At 47.4% G+C, this 24,463-nt stretch overlaps 6 protein-coding genes across 6 annotated transcripts; 4 read left to right on the top strand and 2 right to left on the bottom strand.

Moving 5' to 3' along the window:
* Positions 1-451: 451 nt before the first annotated feature.
* On the top strand, positions 452-3,906 carry TRV_05062 (uncharacterized protein; the record flags this gene model as incomplete). Its single annotated transcript, XM_003020790.1, has 3 exons — positions 452-568; positions 717-1,187; positions 1,255-3,906. The coding sequence occupies 3 exons, from the start codon at positions 452-454 to the stop codon at positions 3,904-3,906; spliced, it is 3,240 nt and encodes a 1,079-aa protein (XP_003020836.1).
* A 489-nt stretch (positions 3,907-4,395) lies between these two features.
* TRV_05061 (carbonic anhydrase family protein) lies at positions 4,396-5,862 on the top strand (the record flags this gene model as incomplete). The annotated part of the gene is made up of 4 exons (XM_003020789.1): positions 4,396-4,415; positions 4,474-4,759; positions 4,874-5,153; positions 5,225-5,862. 4 exons carry the CDS (start codon positions 4,396-4,398, stop codon positions 5,860-5,862), a joined length of 1,224 nt encoding a protein of 407 aa, XP_003020835.1.
* Positions 5,863-7,394: 1,532 nt separating this feature from the next.
* On the bottom strand, positions 7,395-8,474 carry TRV_05060 (uncharacterized protein; the record flags this gene model as incomplete). The annotated part of the gene is made up of 1 exon (XM_003020788.1): positions 7,395-8,474. One exon carries the CDS (start codon positions 8,472-8,474, stop codon positions 7,395-7,397), a length of 1,080 nt encoding a protein of 359 aa, XP_003020834.1.
* Positions 8,475-10,871: 2,397 nt separating this feature from the next.
* Positions 10,872-12,722, bottom strand: TRV_05059 (uncharacterized protein; the record flags this gene model as incomplete). Its single annotated transcript, XM_003020787.1, has 1 exon — positions 10,872-12,722. The coding sequence occupies one exon, from the start codon at positions 12,720-12,722 to the stop codon at positions 10,872-10,874; it is 1,851 nt and encodes a 616-aa protein (XP_003020833.1).
* Positions 12,723-16,043: 3,321 nt separating this feature from the next.
* TRV_05058 (DUF409 domain protein) lies at positions 16,044-17,047 on the top strand (the record flags this gene model as incomplete). The annotated part of the gene is made up of 2 exons (XM_003020786.1): positions 16,044-16,380; positions 16,443-17,047. The coding sequence occupies 2 exons, from the start codon at positions 16,044-16,046 to the stop codon at positions 17,045-17,047; spliced, it is 942 nt and encodes a 313-aa protein (XP_003020832.1).
* A 1,326-nt stretch (positions 17,048-18,373) lies between these two features.
* On the top strand, positions 18,374-24,410 carry TRV_05057 (uncharacterized protein; the record flags this gene model as incomplete). The annotated part of the gene is made up of 3 exons (XM_003020785.1): positions 18,374-18,819; positions 18,883-24,286; positions 24,348-24,410. The coding sequence occupies 3 exons, from the start codon at positions 18,374-18,376 to the stop codon at positions 24,408-24,410; spliced, it is 5,913 nt and encodes a 1,970-aa protein (XP_003020831.1).
* Positions 24,411-24,463: the final 53 nt, after the last annotated feature.

Genomic DNA, 24,463 nt, shown 5'->3' with positions numbered 1-24,463 from the left:
CTTCCTCAATTTCTCTTCTCCCCTTCTGTCTTATTATAACCTTTTTTTCTTCGGATTACTTCACTTCTTTCCATCCCTAGCTACCTTTGACCTGTGCGTCGAACTTCCACCTATTCCCAACCTTCTTCGGCCGTTCATTTTGAGCTATCTCTTTTATTATTGCTTCAATTGCTCCGGTCACTTTTTGGTCTGGTTTTAGATTTCATCAGACGGGCATACAGATGGAATACACTTTCGCGAGAAAGGAGCTACGTCAGGTTCATTGTCATGCTACTTTGCATCGGCTTGTCAACCTACTTTCCCCATTGATTTTTTTTTTTTTTTTTTCTTTCCAGTCGACCTTTCAGTTTCCTTGCTTTCTCATTCCCCTCGTTTTGCCACTATTAACGTCCTCTTTTGCTGCTTTGGCTTCTTGGTGCTATTCGGTCTCGGGGCATTGAAACGGAGAAAAATGACGGTGATTAACTATGGGCCCGGATCAGGTGTTTTCATACTTTTCATATGCATCAAGGGAGCTGGTTCTTTTTTGGTTGCCTTATATTGTATTGTTTCTGCAGACATTGCTCTTGTACTGCCATTAGCATTACTTACCTACTATCAATAATACCACATTGGCAATCTAGCCAGCCCACAAGACTTTAAGCAACAGGCTGAGCAAGTGTATGTGGTTGGTGGCAGTAGGCGGCTCTTACCGCGCAGTTTGGTTGTTGCCCTAGACTGCCCCTACTTTATCCAAAAGAGGAAATAAGAGACCACAACAGTATAAACATCAACCTCACTTCGCGCTTCTCACCTTACTCCTTTTCTTCTCTCTTCCCACACCAAAACAACATCAGCATTTACTCTCCTCGTGCTTGGAGATGCTGCCAGACCTTACTCTCTCCCTGCTATTTGTTGCTATCTACGTGGTCAGCCTACTCCTCGTGGACCTTGTAGCTCCTCGGCTCACTAGTGAGGCCGATAACGCGTCCATCGGGCGGCGGTTGATACTAGTTGTTTATGTGAGAGCTCCCCTAAAATATACAGGGGCCGATAGAAAGCTGATCTCTTGTGATATTCATTGTAGCTGCATCTCAACCCTTGATCGAGCCATCATGGCTACCAGCCTGTGTGATGTGGCCCTGAGAGGCGTTTGGAATGCCAGTACGGAGGGCCATCATTATGTCGACTTGGATATGACACTCCAAGTGAGTACTACTATGTGATTACTAGCACACCAAAGACCAACGAACTATGATCTAACGCGTTAGATAGATGAAGTCAGGGCCCGATAGTGTTCTCCCGGTACTTAAGTTAGACCCGGAGATGGAAGTGGAAATACTACACCAAGGTACCTATGAGCTGAAGCACGAGCCCAGTAATGAGCCCGATTACGGGCTGGGCCTATGGCCACACGACGAGGGCCCAGATGATCAAACGTATAATGGAGGAAAAGAAGAAGAATCGGAAGGCAGTGTCAGTATAACTTGTGAAACACCTTCTCGGAAGTTGATCACACGAGACATGAGAATATCTCCGTCTCCAGTCAAACGGCTTTTTCCACCAAGTCCAGACACTTGTGAGGGGTATGATGCCGATGACGGCGGTTGCGACTTTGATGACAACGACAGCAGCGGAAGCAGCGCAGGGGTTAGAGGTATTTCCATCGATGGCAACGACGTATTTGACGCTTCGGGCCATGAGGATTGCGAGCAACGAATGCAAGACAGCCCTGGAAATGCGCAGTCCATCACTATCAAAAGAGGGTTACAACCCCGCAGTAGCTTTCCAAAGTTCGACATTGATGCCTTGCAAGACATAGAGCGCATTGACGAAATTCCCAATGACAAGGAAAATGACGTCCCAAAAGGTGAAGTCGGATGCGAACGAAAATGCAGCCGAGATCATTTAATTGATATTACTCCCAAGCGTGATTCCACTGCACTTCTCATCTCCGCCTGCAGCCCCGACAAAGAGGTGGAGCCTGATACAACTAGCCATGGACATACCACTCCTCAGTCAAGAGTCCCTAATAAAACCTTTGTCATTCCTAAAAGAACGTTAAGGTCGCCTCAGAAAGGTGCTCTAAGCAAAATACCCATCAAACGGTTGCATAAAGAAGTATCGTCGGAGTCAGATGAACTAGTACGGGTAGTAAGTGTTGTCCGTCCAGAGAATACTCTTAGCCCTGCAAAGATGACGCATAAGAGAAATTCACCCCTTTCACAAATTGTTATGATGACCGGAGCAATATCGAACGCCAAGCCTTCGGGTATAGAACCAGATTATGAAGCAAAAGATGAGGACATCGATGCAACGAGTGTCGAGGAATCATCCTGTCATTGGCCTGATATGACAACATTAGAAATGGAAACACCAACAAAGCCTCAATTTTCCAGGAGTCTCCCAAACCAGGGATCTGAAATGCATCACGGCAATGAAGGATTCATCTGGCCAGCCGAAGGCCATAGAAGCGGAGCCATGCCATCCTTGGGCCAAGATAACCAGAATGAAGACTCTAGCAACGATCTATGTCTTGAATCGTCAAAGAACGAAGTGTATCTTACCCCTGAAGAAGCAACGTCCGGTAATTTTGACGTTAGTGAATTCTATGTTGACGATGACGAGCCTGAAGGTAGTAATGTCGAGGAAGACTACCCATATGAAGAGGAGAACAATACTATAAACCTCCCGAGCCCATCAACAGCTTCGCAGCGTAGCTTGAAGTGGCATCGTCCTGGGCAGTTATCGGAGAGAGAAGGCTTAGGCGAACCCCCAGTTTTAGAAGCATTTGGTGGCATGTTAAGAGTGCGTACGAGCTCTAAGGCTGTACCAGCCAATCTTGGCCTCATTTCAACCATACGAGTTACTTTGACAGGCGGTTTGAAACATGATTCGGAAATGTTCAAAGCGTCCCTGCCAGAGGATGACGGCCATATGAGCATTCAATGGGAATTGAGATTGAAGCCTCCTCAAGTTGATGGATGGGCATTGGAGTTATTTGCAATGCTTCCATTTGATGAATGTGACCCAGGATATGACAGTTATGTGGCAGAGCACCAGCCTTTGGAAGGCAGGGATGGCCTTGAAGAGAATGAGCACCAGGAGAACCCAGAAGAGGTACATGGATCCGAAATGGAGGTGCGACAGGAGGAAGCTAATGCAGGCCGTTGCCCATGCTGCTTATATCACTCAAGGCATTCGCCGTTGGTGAATATAGACAGACTTATGGATGTAGCCAATGGGCTTGCTCGAGAGTTGAAAGGGGCACTCCGCCATGGGCTGTTTAAGCCATGTGGAAAAGCAATTCGCTTTTTCGGAGATATGCTGCAAAAGTTCTGCGGGGAAGAGGGGCTGATACAGTTTATAGTGAAGTGCGTTAAGTTCACGATACTTGCCCTCCTTGTGTTGTGTGTCACTGGGTTTGAATGTAAAATTGTTGGATGGTCTGCAGATGCAGATTCATGGGAGATCAATATACGACCAAGATTTCTTCCCTTAATGCCCCAGAAGCCTGCGGTTTGCGGCGGGATGGAGGGTGCAGCTGGAGGACAGGCCGGGCAATCGGTTGATATCGCCGGAAAAGAAGTGGCCGGTGACAGATGGCCGTCGACGGCAGCGTGGGCCGTGCTTCAACCGGACAGTGGGGAAGCAACCAGCTATACTATTGGAGGGGCAAACTCCACGGAAAACGGCTCCCTGACGACGGCCGCGGATACGGCATCTACCCGTGCACCATCTGAGGCGCAGCTGGCAGCAGAGGATGGGGATGCACTGGTCAGCAAGCCTGATGCCGGAGCGGATGCGGCAGATGAAGGAACAAATGTCGGCAGTGGCAAGCCCGATAAGGCTAACGACGCAGACAAGGCGAGTCTGAGGGACAGGGTCGACTGGCTTCTTGGCTGGCGAGGGCCGCTGTTTGACTGAGGAGACCCCCTGAGAAAGACCGACACTGTATCCGGAGGCACTGACGTGGGGAGCTGTATCTCTTAGCTTGTATCCTTCTCCTCTAGTCACTCTTATTATTGTTCTCTCTTACTCCGTATGCTACGCAGTCAATTTCTACACCTCCTTTTCCTAACCCGGCTGCCGGCTCCTTTATCTCTTGATGTTGCGATAAAGAAAAAAAAGAATAAAAATAAGAGTAAATAAGGTTCGTTGTGAAAGCTTGGCATATATCACGTGGTACCATCCTCTTGGGCAGGCCGAAAAGGGAAAAGTAAGAAAAAGCGACTTCGACTTTCGATCTTTTTGACGCTCAACTTCTCGTCTTTCTTCCTGGTCATCGTCGCTCGCTGTCGTGTTGCTTTAATATCTTCGTCTTCTCTATCGCCCAGGATACGCGCAGTATAGCTCTCTCGACCAGCTGCTCTTCCGCCTCTTCGCTCCCTTTCCTCCTCCCCGTCTGTGTCCCCCATGCGAGGCTCGCTCTGGAGGTGAGTAATGAGTATCCAATAATAATCCCCACCACCTTCAACACCATCGACTCAACAGCTTCTTCCTCTGCCCCGATATTTGCTTTTCCCTTTGGTCCTGGCATTGGCCACAGAAGCTCCCGTGGCCCTACCAAAAAAAAACATTACTCCCCGTATATACGCATTCCTTCTTCTCCTCGTCTGCAGCCCAGGAAAAGAAACGAGCGGAGGGGCAGGGCCGTGGTGTCATTATTATTCAAGACAACACCCACGCTCTCCCTTCTGCTCTCTTCCTTTTCTTTTTCTTTATATCGGCATTAAACTATCTCCACCTTGGCAATTTTATGGGGAAGACGCAGCTCACCGTACGCCAGACGCACACGGTGTTTGGCTGCTGCTGCCCACGGTCATGGTCGCTCACCTAAACTACTCAATGCCAATGCTCTCCTATTGGAGGGGGAAACATCCGCTGTTTCTAGTCCGCTTCGCCCTTCGTTTCTTTTTCCTGGGCATTTGCTAACCAGCCCTCTGTTATCAGAACCTTACCTGTTTCACAGCGTATTATTCCTTGCCCGACTCCATCGCTTGCTACCCGCCTAGCAGACCTGCCAAGTGCGCCCCGTGATTCCTTTTCTCAACGACAACAGATAAAACCCTTCTCATCGACCCGGCCTGGGCTGAAGATGTCTTCCAGCAACAACTCCAACTCTCACCCAATTCCCAGCATGGCCGCCCAAAATGAGCAGAACACGGCTCCCGGTATGTTCAATCCGCTTCATGTTTTGACCTCCAATGCCCCTCTAGCCCTCCTTTATTAACGTTTCTGATAGATAGCTACCAGCTGGCCATGGCCAAGAATAACATCTGGGCCACAAAGCTAGACGAAGAACAGCCAGATCTCTTCCCAAAGCTCGCCTCAGGACAATCTCCGGAAATATTGTGGATCGGCTGTGCTGACTCCCGTTGCCCCGAGACCACTGTCCTGGGCCTTCAGCCCGGCGACGTCTTCGTCCATCGCAACATTGCCAACGTTGTGCAGTACAACGACATCTCTGCTGCCACCGTCATTGAATTTGCTGTCGTCTACCTCAAGGTCAAGCACATCATTCTCTGTGGCCATACTAGCTGTGGTGGCATCAACGCTGCTTTGGCCAACAAGAAGCTCGGCCTCCTTGATACCTGGCTCATGCCCCTTCGACGACTCCGAGAGCAACATATGGACGTCTTGAAGGATCTTGAGCTCAAGGAAGCCGCCGTCAAGCTCGCCGAGATCAACGTCGAAAATGGACTGCGAGTTCTCCGTGAGAACAGCGCCGTTCTCGATGCCATTGAGGAACGAGGTCTCAAGCTGCACGGTGTCATCTACGATGTTGGCAGCGGAAAACTTAGAGAGCTGGAAATCACCGAGAGCATGGATTCTATCAGCAGACGAATTGCTTCTTTCAAGACAGTCAAGAACGAGGAGTGATACCTCTTCATGAAATGTCATTTTTTACTTTTTTTACCAGGTTGCCTTGGGGGTATATATGTACGAAGTCTTGGTTGTGATCGGCATGGGTGACTTCGAGGTGTTTTTGTCTTTTTTTTCCATTTATCGATGAGGGTAACTATGACGTGGGGTGTCATATGTCGATATACGATATTTGTTCTTCGTGGCTCATGTTCCACTTTTTTATGACTTAGCCTCCGGTAGCCAATTTCCCGGGTGTTGGATGGTATATAGATAGCACTTTTTGGTCACAGTAGCGGAGTATTCTAGATGCAGCCAGCCTATTGCAAAATAACTGCGTGATGATTGATATTGGTCAGATAAATTACCGGTTTTTCGTGGTTATAATTCGGCATGTGTAAAAGACTAACTTGGGCCATGCAGTTGCTTTTGCAATTGATTGCACGTGGCCTCATATTTGCAATGGATAAGTCTCATGGACATTTATGGCATCGTCTCCCATCTCGAGTAAAATAAAACTTAACACTTGATATGTGAATGCTAACACAGATTGTAGAGTTCCACACATCCCGAACCCTAACTATAGGAATAGTCAATGCTATGATATAGCCTCGTTTTAACACCGCTGTCTGCCTCCTCCACTGCATGTGGTACTAGATTGTACCACGGTCGACACACAAGCTCGTGCTACTGCCTTATTTGAAAGATGGAAGTGAGCTGCAGTAATAATGTATCTACTTCCACTGCAAACTCTCCTTTCTCTTACGGAATGATTGAGAATGTCGGAAGGGGATAATTGATACTAAGGCAGTTCCAGTTTAATAACTATTTGATGTTAGTGCAAATGATTACTCCATTAAGAAATGGCCAATCTTACAGATACACGAAATAGATATATTGCTGACATATATAAATATTGAGTAAAGACGGGTATTTTGTGTGGAATTAGAAAAGTGGTATGTTATCTTCCGTTTCATCTTTGCTGCCTAAATATTTTAGCAGTTAATTATATAGGTCTATAGAACTGGATGGCATTTTATGGGACTAGGCTTAGCAATACTTACAGCTTTCAACGATTTGCTTAAGTAAATTCAACCCTTTTGCAACGACTCCTAACCTACTTCAATTCTGATGCAGGAAGGCCCATATTGAACTGCAGGGAATCCATCCGCACTTCTGAAGTAGGTTATATACGCTGCATGCTAAATTTTAAATCCATGCTGGTTCTCGCCCCATTCCTAATAAGCCAGTGTAAGTGCTAGAAAGTACAGTCGACGTTGAGAAAAAATAAGAGCAGACTCACGCCTAGCACCCTCGCCCCTGTAGCTATCACCCCTATTACGGCGTCCTTCAAAACGGTTAATAGCGATTTTATCGGATAGGTTGCATCGTTTAGGTCATACAAGTCCTACCTCGTTGTGGGATAGAGTGATAAGCGCGAATTTGTCGGTGGTCAGATTGCCCTGATGAGCCTTGATTTTATAAACGGCTTGTCAATAGGTGGGTACAAAACGGGAAGGATGTTTTAGGTAGTGGGAAGGATCATTTTTTCAGGTAAACAAACCTTGTTTCTTGAATTCTCTCGAAGTGGAAGTCTGTTCGTTGGAACGTGCAACCTTCCGTTGGCAGCTGCTATCTTCTGGGGGCGGGGTGTTGCTACGCTTGAGCGGTGAAGGTTGGACCCGGTTATTAGTTGGCTGTAAACTAGATGTGTTTTCAGCTTTAGCCTTGAGGCACTCGTCCGAGACTGTTGGAGTCCTTTCGGCAGGACTATCAACCGGTAGTTCAACCGTTCGAGAGCGCATTGCTGAAGAGTCGGAGGGCGTAGCACTCCGGGCTCCTGCAGGCATCATGCAGGGAAACAATGACTGTGAGAGCCTGGAGCTGGATATATTAGTAAAAACTCGTCTTTTACGCCATTCCTCATTCATGAGTTCTGTCAATTTTTCGTGCACGGCGACTATTTCACGACGGCGTGAAATTGTCTCTATACGATATTCTTCATCGTAATACCCAGTGAATAGTAACCATAAATGAATATCTTGCTGAGTTTGATGATCCAGGTTTTGGAATTCTGGCTGGGGTATACAGAGGCTCTGGAGATCATTTGGGGGAGTAGTAGAGGGCGGAGTCTCCTTCCCTCCTTGTAAAGAGCTTAAAATAGGCGATATCAGTGGCATAAGCTGATTATAGGTAGGAGAGGATTTTATCTTTCCGGGAGAAGGCTGTTGTAGGCTTCCATGCGGTGGAGTGCAGGGCGGCTGCGGTGCAGGAGGCTTCTCAGGCAAGGGTATAGCAGGCCTGTTGTGTTCAACGTTCCGAATTGTGGCATCAGAAGCTGAAGTATTATCAGAGTTGTCTTCGATGCCCTTACGATAACTCTGTTGCGCTGAAGCTGCGCCACGAATCTGAAGGGAACCATCACTGGTCTCATATGGAGGTACGGGACCAGTATTGTCATCTCTAGAGGTACCACAATGGCTGGAAACTACCGCGGCCTTTCCTTCGGCTAGCAATGCATCGATATCATTTTCAGAAGCTTTATTGTAGTAGGATGGTATGTAGGTGTCACATGAATTCCGCAAGAGCTTTGTGTCTGCTCTGGCTGGTGTGCCTTGGTGTGCCTTCATTGCTATAGTTATGGAGATAACAGTGAGCCTAAGCAATTAGTAGATGGTCAGGACGCCCAGATGTTTGGAATTGCGTTTGTATCAATTGGTATAGATGTCGTTGAAGTGAAGACGCGTCTTTAAAGCCTGGTCACAAATTGTAGCAATGGGGTTTTCTCGTGGAAAACCAAGATTGCTCAAATTATTTGGCAACTTCACAAATAAGCGCTATTAGTATCTTATTTGATACCTTTGAGTATTGTATCTGTCACTGTTCCAAGTGACTCTGCTGTGAGTTGAGTTCTCGATCTTGGATCACAGTTAGGAGCCTAAGAGGGTATTGGGAACGAAAAAGGCCTGACGCGCCGTTATTCACTTTTCCGGTATAACAGGTATCGTACCAGTGTATAAACAAGACTATTGAGGTATATTAGAGGAAGAAAAAAAGCTGCCTCCTTCTCTTCTCTGTTCTAATCTTCGGCTTCGTCTTCTTGGTCGTCTTGATGTTTTCATCGCCTGCGCGAAATTGATATCACATGACTTCATGGGTTCCATCCAATCTGATTGGTCATTTTCTTGAGACTGCTATGGCCTGCACCTTTACCTGCATAGATTCTAACAGAGATATGATCGTGGGATATTAAAAACGCGAGGACTTCTCGATGGAGCTCATATTCACGCTTTATAACCTTTTAAAGTCCAATCACACCTCTCACTTCAAGAATCATAATATGGGCATTTCTCGATCCGCGATGAAGAGCTAGTTATTATATCACCACGTTTAACTACGCACGTCAAGAATGGAAAATTTATCGTGTCTATACCCATAACAAAGGAGGTCTCGTTCCAGTCACCAATAAAGGGCTTCAGCTTCTCAAGCTGGCCATCTGTGAATGTGGACTGAGAAGTCAGGCTGTGGGCGGGGACCGTAAAATGGGATGCCTTTACTCTACTCTTTACTCACAGCTGCAATTAAGTGTTTCAGATAGGTGGCATTATACATCGCTAGAGTTTTAGCAGATGGCACAATCAGTTGTCCAATATCTCGAATAACCCTACTGTCGTTCCCGCATTGGGTCTTTTCGCAGGTTGTTTCGAATAAATCGTCTCGAGATAGTGGGTTTGGGATGATGTTAAGCAGTGTTTTGATAAAAAGATATCAAACCGCTAGGCAAAAAGGGGAGACCCTTAAATGACTGGAGAGCGAGTCGTTATACCATTGGCAGGAAGCTACTTGCATTTATAATCCCACGGCTCGCTTTCTTCATAAAGCTGCCTTTGTGTCAAGAATCGTCTGATATCGAGGATTTCCGTATGGAGCCCTCTTTTCCTCTCTTGGCCTATCTTCACTTTGCTCTTTACAGCGGGAGAAGACGTCAACGTGTTCCTTCGAAGCAGGGAGACCACCCTGATATTCTGGTTAAAATAACTCTTTGACCAATGTCCTCACTGGATCCAGTTACGCATTGGATTAATATTGCCCCCAAGGTTTAGGGGTTTAGATTGTTCTGGTTACTACTAAGTTTGCTTCGGATAAAAGATAACATACCCCTTTCCAGATATATTGTTGGTTAATGAGGAATACGGATGTTCATGACATACATGTTGTAAACGGATGCTTCTGCGAACAGGTGATTGTGGAGGTTATGTGGTATCTCAGGGTTGCTTTGCAATTGATGGTTAGTTAAAGTAGGCCAGCGGAAATAACAGCCCACTTGATAGAGGTCACAGTTGGATGGCTACCTTGGCCTTTCCTTTCCCATTTTCGGACGTTGCCTCCGCTCAACGGCCAGGTTTTTGGTTTCTGGGACTCGTAAACATGTGGAGGGGAAGAGGAAGAAGAGCCAGAGTACAACGATGGCTTACAGATCAAGCGCTCACGCGCTCAATCAATCTGTCTAGTTTATAACTAGTTTCATGAACTAGACTTGCTAACTACTAGTTTGGGCTACAAAATCGAAGGCACTTACTGATTGGTGAATACATACGTCATTCTCACTAGTATTGACCATATTAAATATCGTCCTCTATCTATACAGCAGGCCCGATTTATATAGTTAATAGGCGCATAGATAGAGAAAACTTTGCCATCTAGCTCACGCTTCCCTTCGTTTGGGTGTTATGATCCATGGGAGTAGACGGGCGGATGCTGCGGCTACACCGATCCGATGAGCCGAGGTTCATTTCATGGATGGAAACCTGCGGAAAGTCTAAAAATTATGTGCAGAAATTGTGCATCCATAACTAGCATAATAAACTTTATGTCAGGAGACTCGGCGGGACGACGGGACAGACCAAGAGTGAGATATCAAAAAAGGAGGCTTGCTGATGAGACGCTATGCTATATACATCAAAGTGACAAAGGGGGGAGGGTATCATATATATTTATATAAACAGAGCTAGGCTGGGTTTTATATACTACCTTGCCTTCGGGGTCTTCTTTGCCCTGACGGCACCAAGTAACGTGCCTAGCTTCCGCCATCCCTTCTTTTCCCGACTTCCAGCGGAGGAAGTAGTGGACTGGTCTGGAGTTGAAGCCCGGTCTCGTCCGGGAGAAGTGGCGCCGCGGACAGGGCTGGATTGCCTGCTGTTATGTTTGGGTGTCTGACCTTGTGAGGAGTGAAGATTGCTGTAATGAAGAGGATCATTCATCTCGTCGGGTGTTTCAAGGTCGGTCAGATCATGGATTGTTTGAACGGGTCGGTGGGGGTGGCTTTGAGGAGAAGATTCCTGGTTTGCGGAGCAAAGCATGCTGCATGACCTTGTATGTGTTGGTGTAGAGGGACCGCTGCCTTTACTGACGCCATCGTCAGAACAGCTTCGGCGAGGGGACTGTTTCTGTATGGAAGATGATCGAGTATGGGGAGCTGTTGCACGTCGGCCCTTCTGGCGGATGCGAGATGTTAATGATGTTCGGGTATTAGTGCGGTTACTATTGCTGCGAGTAGGGAGTTCATCCGGTTGTGTTTCTCCAACGCCAGCGTTTGGAGGGCGCTCTGCGGCTACGACTGAGGATGGTGGGAGCTGACTGACGCTCAGGCCGTTGCTGGAAGAAGATTCAATATTACTTGTAACAAGTGGGTTCCCAACCCAGCCTTCCTGAAACGCTACCCAGATCCCAGTAATCGTGATAAGCTGTCGGATCTTATCGTCGATTACAACCGGGCTCTGTCTCGTCGCGGTTTCGGCTGGAGCGGACTCCGGGCGTTGGTTCGTTTTGCGGTCGGCATAAACAGATGAAAGTGACTCCTGGTCAAGTACTTCAATTCCAGTCCGACACAGCCAGCCTATAATCGGATGACGACGAGTCTGCGGATCGATAATGCTGAATGTAAGTCGTTTCCCTCCCTCCGGGCCTGGTGACTGTCGGCCGGCCCCTTGAATCGAGGTACTGCGATTTCTCTTGCCACGAACAACCCAGCGCACGCATTTCTTAATTCCATGTTCATCCGTAGCAGTAAACTCGTAGCTACCATTAGGTAGAGATTCCGATATCCAGCATAGGCCATCGGCAAGGCAGATTTCTGCGGTTGGCTTCGATTTTGAATCATCCTTGCGAATTTGGGATATGGTTGCAATGGGTTCACGGTTCTCGTTTGCTGAATCACCCTCGGGGCGCTGTTCCTCATCACCAGCTCCAGCTGGCCCGTATGTATCACTTGGTAGTACTATTAGGTCGGATGTGCAAACTCGATCCCGTGCTGCAAAGGGACCAGATATTTTTCGTTGAGCACGCCCTTTGAAGAGCGAAGATGGAACAACATCGAGGACGGAGATGGGACGAGAAGTGTTTGAGACTTGTTGGAGTTGTAATAGTAGCCTGGGACGAATGCGTAGTCTTTTGTGTCGAGTAGTTGGCGGAGGATGTGCGAAACGTAGTATGGTCTTAGACCGATGGGCATGCTTCTTTGATGCGCCGTCGACAGAGCCATCTACGATCCCACATGCATCTGGACTATCCGAGCCTGATTCTGTGTGCGCGACGGTTTCTTCCATGGCTGTGGGCTCTTGGAATATCACAGATCCTGATGGTACGATGCTCCTGTAAGTGTTGGTATTTTGGGCCATGGGTGCCTGGCTCTCGGATTTCGAGGTAGAAGACGGGGCAGAAGCCCCCTGCTTCGTTAGGGAGGCAAACCCGAGAGATAGAATCGATCTTGCAGACGGGAAGAAAGTAGACGAAGCTCCTTGCTGTGTCTCTGGAGAGGCCGAGTATTCGTGTCGGTGCACGGCTGCAGCATCAGCGGTAATCCCTAGATTGAGCTGCATATTTTGACGGCGAGAAGTATAAGATCCTTCTGCAGCGCCTTTGCCTGACTATCTCGTCTGTTTAGGGATACCCAGGATCCAAGTTCAAGCTGTGTCTGATGTTCTTGCTCTGCGTGCGAATATTCCCATTGGGCTTCTTTTCCTAGGAAGGTATAAGATCGCGTGTTGTTGTTTGCGAGATGTTGAGCATAACCAACGAACGCTCTGCCAGCAGCGATAAGCTCGATGACCCGATGTCCGCCTGGATCACAGAGTAGAGCTAGAGGAAGAGATATATTCCAGGTTTGGTTTCCCTGCTATCGCATTGTTCTGTTGATCACAGCAACTGCTCCCTATTCATAATTCCACATATATATTTCCGGCGACGTCGTGCATGTACACTCCGCTAACGGATGATTCAAAGCAGATCAATGCAGCCTCTTATCTTCCGAAGCTATCAAGTTTAGTAGCTGGAGAATGACTTATATATCAAAGGGTGTTCCTGTTTCAGAATGTCCACATGGGAACGGAGGTTTGTACCCGTCGCGAACCCGTCTTTGTACAACGCCCTCACCCCCCACGGCGAAACCAGGCGAGGTCTTGGTCTTATATAGTTAACTTATGTGATTAGTGAGACCCCTGGTTCGGGATGATGATCAGTTCACCCCTCGAGAAAAAAGGGGAGGGGGTCAGACGGAGGCAACAATGTTTTAAGACGAATGGAAATAGGGGAGCAGAGGAGGGCTGCATCGATCCCACCTTGACCCAAGGGCAGGTCTCTATATAAGAAAAAGGCTGAAACATACATTACAGGCCTCACGGCCCGGTGCATCCATCCCTCGAATCCACCGGGGTCAACGACTTTGTTCCATCTCTTGGACAGGATGCAACATCTCCTACAATGCCGTGCTCCGATCAGCCTCATAACTGGGAACTTATGCAGAAGATATACGAGATATGGCCCCTTTGAGTTCGTCCGGTGGCACTGCGTGATTCTCGCCTGAGGCCTGATGAGACATGAGACTCTCTGTACGGGCTGAGCTGCGGACACCACACATTTGCTAGGGACACCACAGCTAATTTACTTTAGGTTAGCGCCATACACTCCTTTATATAGAATCTTACTAGAGGTAAAAAGGTACTTCTCTTACTTACTTTCTACTCTTTACTATATACATACTCTCTTTCCTTACTCCCTCTTTACTTACTATCTACTCCCCTTTATTACCTTATATTCTCTTTTACCTCCTCCTTCCTTCTAATAAGACTTAGGGTAGGGTTAGGGTTAGGCCTTAGGGGGGTTAGTTAGGGAGGGTAAGGGAGGGTAAGGGGGTTAGTGGGAGTACTTTTATTCTTATATAGAGGAAAGAAAAGAGAGAGAAGAGGAGGGAGAGAGAATTTAGTTCTTTTTCTTTTTTTTCTCCCTCTTCCTTCTTCTATCTCTCCCTTTCTTTCTCTTCCTTTTTTTTTTTTTTTTTTATTTTTTACCCTCTAAGAAGTACTCCCCCTTATCCCCTTACCTCCCTTAGCCTCCCTAACTAACCCCCCTAAGGCCTAACCCTACTCTAAGTCTTAAGGTAAAAAAATAAAAAGATAAAGGAGGCAAGGGGGGAAAGGAGGTATAGTAAGAAGAAGTAAAGGTAAGGAGAGAAGTAAGTCTATAAGGTAAGAAGTATAGAGAGAGAGGTAACTAGTAGCAAGAGTAAAAGAGTAAAGAGAGAAGAGAAGAGGTACCTTTTTACCTCTGGTAAGATTCTCTGTAAGGGAGTGTATGGCGCTAACCCAAAACAAACTAGCTGTGGTGTCCGCAGCAGAAGTGTGGTGTCCGCAGCCCAGCCCTCTCTGTACTCCGTCTCTGCACGTTAACCACGGATCCAAGCTTGCTTTTTGTCCAAGCAAAAACTCTTATTTCGTTCTCTCCCTTTTTTTTTTTTAGCATTTAGGCCAATCATGAAGGCCCCGCCTCATCCCTGCGAGAGTTCCCTTGGGTCTTGGTCTCTGCTGATCCTGAAAAACAGGCTGGACAGGCTGGCGGCCATGTGGACTGTCCGTTCGGATCCTTTAACACGCGACGTTCCGTCCAGTTGTACTCCATAGAGAATGACGGATTGTCATTGTTGTCATCGCCGTTGTCGTTGTTGTTGCTGCTGTTGCTGCTATTATATATAACTCACGTATATATGAGACTTGGGTGGAACGGCATCTCCACGGCTGGATACATACTTCTGCAGACCCGGTGTCCAGCAGTCATTTTTTGGCTTGAGAAAATCTCTCCGTCGAGTTAGCACGCAATCCACTCGATAAAATAATTCCATAACCTCGCAGGACCTAGAACTGGAAGCTCGAACGCCCAAAATTACGCTTTTCATAGGTGGACTGCAAGATGTTCTCGGCGTTGCAATTACTTTCTCTTCTGCTCCACTGCGTCACTGGGTCGAGGAACTCGCCAAAGGTTGTCGGAGCCATTTGATCCAAATCCTCCGTTCGACAGCTTATCGGGGATCGGGCACACGACTTCGCCCGAAACAAGATGGCCTGTGTGAGCAGGCGGACGTCCGTCAAGACGAGGCGGCAGGCAGAGAAAAGAAGATGGGACCTACGGAGTACACGGTGCGGTGTGGTTGACTGTCATAGCAGGGGATCCTCGCTCTCGAGACTGCTGGCTGCCAGGGTCTTAAAGACGGTGTGCACACTGTAGCCGCAGGATCCGCCCGTCTGCTCTGCCCCCATCATACACACTGGGACGCAAGTGTGGGTTCCAACAAGAAGCTCCGTTAGAGCCGGATAGCAAGCTCTCCGTGCATACGGGCGTAATTAACTGCACAAATCGGGCCCATGGCTTGTGCAGAGAGGACGGATTTTACTTCTTCAAGACGTTCCGCTATTTCAACTGTTCCCTGTAACTAGTTATCTCTCAATAAAACAGCCACGCTCGCGGGGCTAGCTGTATCTAGTAACCGTTGCGCCTGCTCCATATATAGAGTGAAGAATCGTCTTTGCTCGTTATCTCGGAGGTGTTTAGAGTAGGGAGCACGGAATAAGGGGGAGGTAACTAAGTAGTAATAATAATGAATAAAAGGAGATATTAAATTAACCAGCCAATGCCAACGAAGACACAAGAAAACGACCAATCAGGGCTCGTGAAAATCAAAATATTAATCTGGGACTTGCAGTTTACGTCGAGCAAAGTATCAAAAACACCAACATCGATGGCTCTGCCTGCTCGATAACCCACAGGTAGTTGCATCAACCGGACTATCTGGCTGGGTATCAGTACAAACAGGCATCGCCCTCAGCCCTTCTATGCAAATATAGAAAATTGCGATGCCCACATCTCGGAAGATGGCGAGCACCGTCGACCGCATTGGCATGCTTGACCAGCCAATCTACACTTTGACGAAATGCTTCTGCCTGTGGAAGGCCGTCTTATTGCTTATTGTCCTCGCTAGCCCAGGGCCGGGATACGACACGTCAACGGCTTTGCTTCTCTCGTCCGACGGAGAAGGTCCCGGTAATCCGGGACCCGGCAGTATGGCATGGCTAATATCGCACATTGGTCTCCGGTTAGCGAGATGGGATTCTATCTACTTCTTGAAGATCGCACAGAGGGGGTATTTGTTCGAGCAAGAGTGGGCGTTTGGATATGGGTATACAAAGTTTCTATCATTCCTGCTTCCTGGTAAGTCGGAGTTATGGACATGTTTAAAAACGTGGGCCTGTTGGTGCTGATTGAACACATAGAATCGCTAAGGAGCCTGCAGAACCTTGCTGTGACTGGAGTGCTTCTTTCAAATCTCTGCCATTATCTATCAGTCTTGGTGCTCTACAGGCTCTCCCAAGCTACATTTAACAGTAGCAGGAAGAATTACAATGTAGTCCCATTTTTGGCAGCCGCACTGCATATCGTGACTCCTGCTGGAGCATTCATATCTGCACCCAACGGAGAAGCTACATTTTCGTTTCTCAATTTCTTGGGTTACTATGTCTTTATTACGGCGCTCAATGATGAGCGTCAAAGCAGTTATTTTCTGAGGGACTTGAAGTTCCTCTTTGCTGGCGCATTTTTTGCTGCTGCCACCACTGTTCGAAGCAATGGTCTGCTCAGTGGCCTGCTATTTGTATATGATGCAGTGTCTGGACTGCATCAGATAATTACACATGGCCCGTCGTGGCATATTATACGGCGTCTGGCTATGGTATGTACTGGTGGTAGCCTGATTCTGATAGGTATTGTTGGGCCGCAATATGTTGCATATAAGGACTTCTGTCTTGCTCGGAACCCGCGTCCATGGTGCAATCGTCTATTTCCAAGTATCTATGCGTGGGTTCAATCCTATTACTGGTAAGTTGTCCCTTCCTCAACCTGATCCTGTGTGTGTGCGTCTTTGTGCATATTTGGGAGTTGGAGTTGGACTGCTAACCGTTATCCCTTCAGGAACGTGGGCTTTTTAAGGTACTGGACCTTCTCGAATATTCCGCTGCTCTGTATAGCAGCTCCTATGATAATTATACTTGTTTATTCAGGTTTACGAGTATGGGCAAACCTCCTACCGATGCTCCCTAGTAAGGAAGATGATACCGCCGGTTACAGTGTGAGATACCAGGCCAGGCTTGCTCTTCCTCAAGTGGTGCTCGCTACTTTAGCAGTGACTCACTATCACATCCAGATTGTGAACCGGATATCATCAGGCTACCCGTTGTGGTACTGGTTCCTGGCATCGAGCCTGGTGACAGAGAATAGAAGTAAAACCTCTTTGACGCCACCTTCCTTGATCAGCTCTCACGTAATCATGCGTGTGATCGTGATGTATGCGCTGATCCAGGGCTGTCTCTTCGCCTCCTTTCTTCCTCCAGCTTGAGCAGCCCAGGCAACCAGAGCTGACGAACGCTTTTTCCGAACCCCGGATGGGGCCATGTAACTACCTAACCTTTACTTAGTTATCCCTCTTGTAGCGGCGTAGATACTTCTGCCTGGCCACCTCGCCAGGCCGAGTGTCCATATAACTCACTTCTTCTTCTTCTTCTTCCTCCTCCCTCTGCCCCCTCAATTCTACTCTTATCCACTCCGAACTCCCCCCTATTCTCTCAGTTTGATATCTGTTGAGCCTCCTCCGCGTAAGGTAGTTATTATGTCATCTTGTCTTGGCGCCTCCAACAACAAAAAAGCTTCCAAAAGTTGTTTTCGCTGCGACCTTTAGAGCTTTAACGAACTACAAAACATCGCCACAAGGTCGATTTTGTGAGGCGGATGAGCTTCGCACCTCCTAAGGCTGATAGCTTCGTTTTGCGGGCTGCATCTGCTGCTTGACGCTGCTGCCGTGGACGAACCATAACCATTGTCCTTGCTGGGTTTGTTGTCACCAACAAGTTGCACACGACCCTTGGTAACTAACAAGTTACTCCGTACCTGACTCGGCACCAGAAGCAGTACACGCCAAATGCTCACGGAGGCTGCAATTTAATTGAAGCTACCAAACTGTGAATAATCGAGCAACCCGGTTAGGGGAGTGAGTAAGAATTCCTTTATAAATCCTTTCCTGGAAACCTTATAGCTCTTAGAATGACTTATTTTGATGGACCCTCGGTTTCTGACGCGGCTTTACAATTTAGCACCCTCACCACCATACCCTCTCTAATACGTTCTACATGCTCGATAAACACGCCCTTGGAAGATGAATACCGATCGATTCCCGGACGTGTTGGCGGCTAGCTTGGCTGTCGTTGGTAATGAGTTCTCACGGGCCACCTCTCCCGGCGGAGAATCAGCACAGCTTAACGGCGCCGTTCCAGAAGATGACCGTTCCAAAAAGGCTCGTAGCCGGCCAAGAACATATCCATACTTCGAACACTCCCCGTACGAGCTAGAGGATGATACGTTACGGCAGAATAACTTTGAGGAGATCCTCAAGCACCTTTACGTGGCCATCGAGTCTGGAGACTTCAACTCCGGGGCGGTCCACTGGACTCGAGAACTTCGAGGTTGGCTATCTCTGAAGTTCGATCCAACAAGAGAACAGCGGACAAAGCTAGTGAAGCTTTACTACGAGCTTGCCCTTGCTCCCGGTATCGAGCCGGCTGTTGCAGAACGCTTTTCCAGCATGTTCATGGTGCTTACCAAGTAAGTACCAACCCTACCTGTCCAACTCGTTACAGCCTCTGCTTACACTTTTTGATTTTTAAGGAGAAAACATTACCTTCGGCCGACCAAGGACTTGATTCTTGACTGGAAACCGCTGTACAGAGAGTTGAAAGTGTTCGTGCTTCCCTCAGAGGCGGGACTCGTACACTCAATGAGCAACAAACGCAATATCAAGACTTTGATAAAACTTTGTTCCTTTGCACAGTTCTATTTTGACCCCCTTGAGCTTCCCAACATGCTTCAAGAGTTTCTCCCCTATTTCACAACCTCATTTACCGAAGGAGCCTTTATTGTAGTAGGGCTCATGAACTTGTTCGTTTCCACAGCACCAGCGCCTCCAGAAAGGCTCGATTTACTCCCACAACACTACCTTCCAACATATTTCCACCTTTGGTCCCTGGTAAACCGCTCTAGGACATTTGATATGAGTTTCCTAGATATTCTATCTCGATTAGCTCGCGATTCTCTCCCTGCTAAACATATTCCATTTTCTGAATTCGGAATTTTCACTGAGGAACAAACTTCCCTTATTTTCACTGCTATCCTGAGGCTGCTTGAAATTCCAGTCGGACAGGCAACGTCTTCCTACAGCGAGGTAGTTGACGTGTCTGCTGGATTGGCCATCATGCTTGATCGGGATTCAAGAAACCATCCAGTCACACATGACATTGCTAGATGGACTGTCATGTCTCTCTCTCCAGCCTGTGCAGAGTCCAAAGACTCGCTACTTAGCCGGTTAGAGGGCCTGATACAAGCTGTGGAAACATTTTTCCACCCTTCAAATTCAGGATCATGGACAAGGACCCTCTCAGAGCTGGTTAACTACCTTGCAGACTTCTTTGTCATGCGTTGGAACCGGGAACGAAACGGGGAAATGGAAGTTCCCCCAGAGAGACGGTTGAATGATGCAGTTAAGCGCCGATTTGTATTATGCCTGCGAGATGTGATATTCATGGGTATCTATGCTAAAAGTGGTACGGCCATGAACTTCTCTCTCTCGACCCTTCAATCCTTGGCGTATCTAGAGCCAAACCTTATTCTACCGGGAGCTTTGCAACGAATCTACCCATCTATGCAAGGCCTAGTAGAGGTCCACAGAACTGCGTCCTCTCTCCGTTCCTTGCAAGTCTTATCAAGAATCATGGTGCGGACAAAAGGGTTCCGCTGCCATATTACCACCTTGCTAGGTTTGGCTTTACCTGGAATTGACGCAAATGATTTGGGCAAATCACTGCATTCCCTTGCATTTATCCAGTCTGTGTGTTATAATATACCCTTTGAGGACCTCACAAAGGGCCGTGATGATGTTAATGGGAACATGCTTGCCGTGGAATGGGTTACTGGAGAGTTAGAACGCATGGAAGAGCAAGGTGCCTCTGTTGAAATGAACTACGACACCGAGCTCTCTGATGAAGATGAAGAAAAGATACTACGTTCGTCCACCACGGAATTTGGCGAGTTTCTCATCTCGTTCCTTGGCCGTGTTTTCACGCTGCTAGAGAACTTGCCTGATGCAGCGCGAGTACGGAGCGGTTCCCCTGAAGAGAACGTCCTCAACACCTTGCCCGCCACTTTCCTGCCTCTTCTATCTACCCTTTCTCCAGAGTTATATGACATAGCTCTCAATAAGATCGTTAACTTTGTTTCTGATCGGGTTATTCACCAAGCACGAGATGCAATGGCTTTCATTTGCAATTCTCTTTGCAAGGTCAACCCTGAAAAAGCACTGAAGCGCTTCATTCCTTTACTCATTCGAAATATCCGCACCGAAATCGATGAAAATGGTGCAGCATCTACAAGAACAACAGGAACTGATGTTTTGCCCCGCGATCGGGGGCTGGTATGGAATATCAGTATGCTGAGCATGTGTGTAGTCCATGTCGGGGAAGCCATTTTGAAATATAAACAAGACCTCCTCGACATCGCACTGTACATGCAGCGAAAGTGCAAGGGTATCCCTACCATTCATATTTCAAACTTTATTCACCATCTTCTTCTGAACCTTACCATGACTACTATTGTGGACTACAGTATGTACGAACCACATCTATACCCTAAAGGCATTCAGGTTGAGCAATGGGGCCAGAAACAAGACCTAAGCAATCTTAGCGTCAATTGGCATGTTCCACAGCGAGAGGAAATGGAGTTCGCCGTTGAACTATTTACATCTCAGGTGGAAGCCGCATTGTCTTCCTTAACATCCCTGATAAGTGACACACCAAGCATCAAGCGTGATGGAAGTGGCAAAGATTGGTCAGATGAAGTGACGAGGAATATAGTGCTACTCAGGCTAATCATAGCTGGAGTATCGGCATTATTTGATAATAGGGCAGCTTCGAAATGCCGTGAAAGCGAGGTTCCTGCCCAGGGTGGTGCATACGTTTCCCGAGATGATAATATGACCACCAAGGGTGAAGAGGCAGCTGATGACACCGACTCCTCCTTGGACATTTCTGAGGAATCTGCTATCCGGCCTTCTTATCAGTATCCAGCTGGATATCTTTTAACAGAGGATGACCCTCTCTATACTGCCATTCACGAAATTAGGGAACGAATTGGCCATGTTCTACATAATGTTCACAGATTCTTGGTTGATAAGCAAGAGGATGATGTAGCCTGCTTCTCCTCACTATACACTGCTTATCGATGCTGGTTCATCGACGTTGGTATTGAGCGGTCTGCTCACCTGCTGGACCGTGTTTCAAAACTATATGGCGCTGATATTCACCCGTACAAAATGAGCGGCATAAGGAAGGATTACCCTCGCCCATTACTTGTACGCCGGGCATATGTGTATCATCTGCAACGGTTGCGTCACAATGCAGCTCCTCGACCACGGTCAAAGCTGGATACTGTTCTTCTACTTGACTTAGCCGAGTCTAGTGTATCGATATACACTGATATTAGACGAAATGCCCAGTCAGCTTCGGAATCAGCACTTCGCTCTATCTGGGGTTCACGAGTTCTTCTGATTCGACCACTGATCAAGGCCTACCAGATGGCTCTGAAAGCCAATGAAATCCCCCGTATTCAGGGTGCGATTTATTCTTTAATGTATAGCAGTTTGGCCAAGCCAGTGGGCCGTCACTGGAAGTACACTCCTGCTCTCATAAGGGCATTCCTTGACACCACCGCTGTCGACAAACCATCCATCCAAAAGCTCTGCAGTGGTTCGCTTTTCCAAATCGTGGAGTACGGACATACGACAAATAGGATGGCTATTCTTGACCAGGATATAATCCGAGCGATTGTCCCCACTGATGAAATTATGGCGTCCCAGATTGAAGCAAAACGGAAATCCCTTGAGAAAAAGTGGCATTCTGTTGAGAAGAGAAAGCTTGAAATGGCAGAAGAACTCGTTGAGTTGGCCAAAGCATCGCACTGGAAGAAGACAATTCGAACATCTGCAATTGCCTTTACCTTGGGGCTACGTTTTGATCACATCGCTAGTGAAAATTTAATTGAGCTTATCATTAAAGGCTCCGTGGACTCTCACCCAGGCCTGCGTTGGATGTATGCTCAGTCGTTGACCGCACTTTTCACCATCATTGAGATCAGGGCCATTTGTCATCATAATTACAGAGACTACATCCTCGGGAATTATTGCCTCCCATCTAAAATACAAGTCCCGACGAACCCTGAAGACCCCAATTGGACGGCTTCCTACCTTGCAAGCTTCGCAAATCCCGAGGCGGAGTATTATATCGACCATGACCACCCTGGGTTCTTAGTCTGGAATAAGACAATGCCGGCGTACAAAGCCAATGTCGAAACTGATATTGTTTTTGACTCACTTGAATGGAACATCCGCAAATTTATGGGAAAGCTCTTCACCCGGGAGTGGATTTCGACTTACTTCACATATCTTAAACAAGAGCCCAGAGATGCCTCTACTGATAAGTTCCGGATGTCGACTTCTTCCCTGCTAGTATACATATTCCAACTTCTGCTGCGCGATGAACTCACTGCAGTTACCTTCCAGGAGATTAAGAAGGAAATAGAGATCGTCTATGAAGATGGCAGTGACAAACATCAACATCGTGCCACAGCCGAAATATTGGCAGGTCTTGTTTGCTCGGCGACTGATATCAAAGTCCAGAAGCGTACAGAGATATGGGAATACGCCTTTGGTTTCTTCCAAAAGATATTTTCCGACGCACTCACTCCAGAAAATTCCGACTATTGGTCCAGCTGCCTTCGAATGATTATGCAATGCAGGGACCCTCGCCGCTCCTGGCCTTTGGTGGATTGGCTATCTAGTTTCCGCCTGGATATGACTTCCAATGCTGCCTTCAAGGAAAGTTCAAAAATCAACTTACTCCAACGATGCATTGTGGATTCCGGTTGGCATTTCCAACTCGAGAAGCCCATTCTCAGGGACTTTTTAGCTCATCTTGACCATCCATACAAGGGAGTCCGTGAAGCAATGGGCAATACGCTTGCTTGTATCTACCGGACACGATACCACGAGTCCTATGCAAGCGTTGACCAGTTGATTGAACACCAAAAGAAAACTTCATCAACTGGTAGTCGTGCCTATAAACCGACCGATGAGTTCGTGGCCACGATGACCGAAGTCTTTGATAGGATTGAACAGTGGCGGCACCAGAGGAAGCCTGGCCAACAAACTCCCTCCTCCTATACATCCGGCTGTAAAACGGTTTTGCTATGGCTTGATTCGACATTGTACTCTTACGAATGCACTCAGCTCGTGCAATTTTTCCCAGACTTGTTCACAGAGCAACTCCTACATATGATGGACGTTAAAGAAGACCCTGAGCTGCAATCCCTGGCATACCACGTCTTCCGCCATCTTCCAAACATTCCACATCCCAGTGGTGAAGATACCGACTTTATCAATTCTCTTATCCGAATTGGCCGCACCTCTCCGTCGTGGCATCAACGTCTCCGTGTCATGATCAACATGCAAATCATATATTTTAGGAGATTGTTCTTGTTATCCAAGACCGATCGTGAGAATCTTTTTGAATGTGTTGCCAGTATGCTTTCCGACACACAGCATGAAGTTAGGGCGGGGGCATCTGCAACACTCTCTGGCATGGTCCGATGCTCACCTGTGGCTCTGCGGCAAGATATGGTCATGAAGCTGCTTGACCGGTTCACAACTTCTCTTATTCAGCATCCCTTACCCAAGAAGCGGAGAATAATCTCATCAGGATTCTCCTCCGCTACATCTACTGGTGCAAATACTCCTACTCCGGAACATACCAAACTTATCATCACACGCCATGCTGCTGTTCTAGGTGTAGGAGCTCTGATTCAAGCTTTCCCATACACCAGTCCCCCACCAAGCTGGATGCCCGATGCATTGACAACTCTTAGTACGAAGGCTGGTGGAGACCCTGGCGTTGTTGGACAAAGTGTGAAAACGATAATCAGTGACTTCAAAAAGACTAGGCAGGATACATGGCATATAGATGTCAAGGTAAGTCTATGAAAACTCGATTCAAGCTCGGGATTTGATACTAATAGGTTTTGCTTGTTAGTCCTTTAAACCAGACCAGATTGAAGATTTGGCTGGAGTCTTGTGGAAAAGTTATTTTGCTTAAGGTAAAAGTCTTACTGCCGAAAGAGGCCAAGGGTGGAACACTCTTGCAATTGT

This window comes from Trichophyton verrucosum (assembly GCF_000151505.1).
Source record: "Trichophyton verrucosum HKI 0517 chromosome Unknown contig00383_1.f1.exp, whole genome shotgun sequence".
In the NCBI taxonomy this organism is placed as follows: Eukaryota; Fungi; Ascomycota; class Eurotiomycetes; order Onygenales; family Arthrodermataceae; genus Trichophyton; species Trichophyton verrucosum.
The sequence above is the reverse complement of the archived record's forward strand: the minus strand, read 5'-3'. Positions and strand labels throughout refer to the sequence as shown.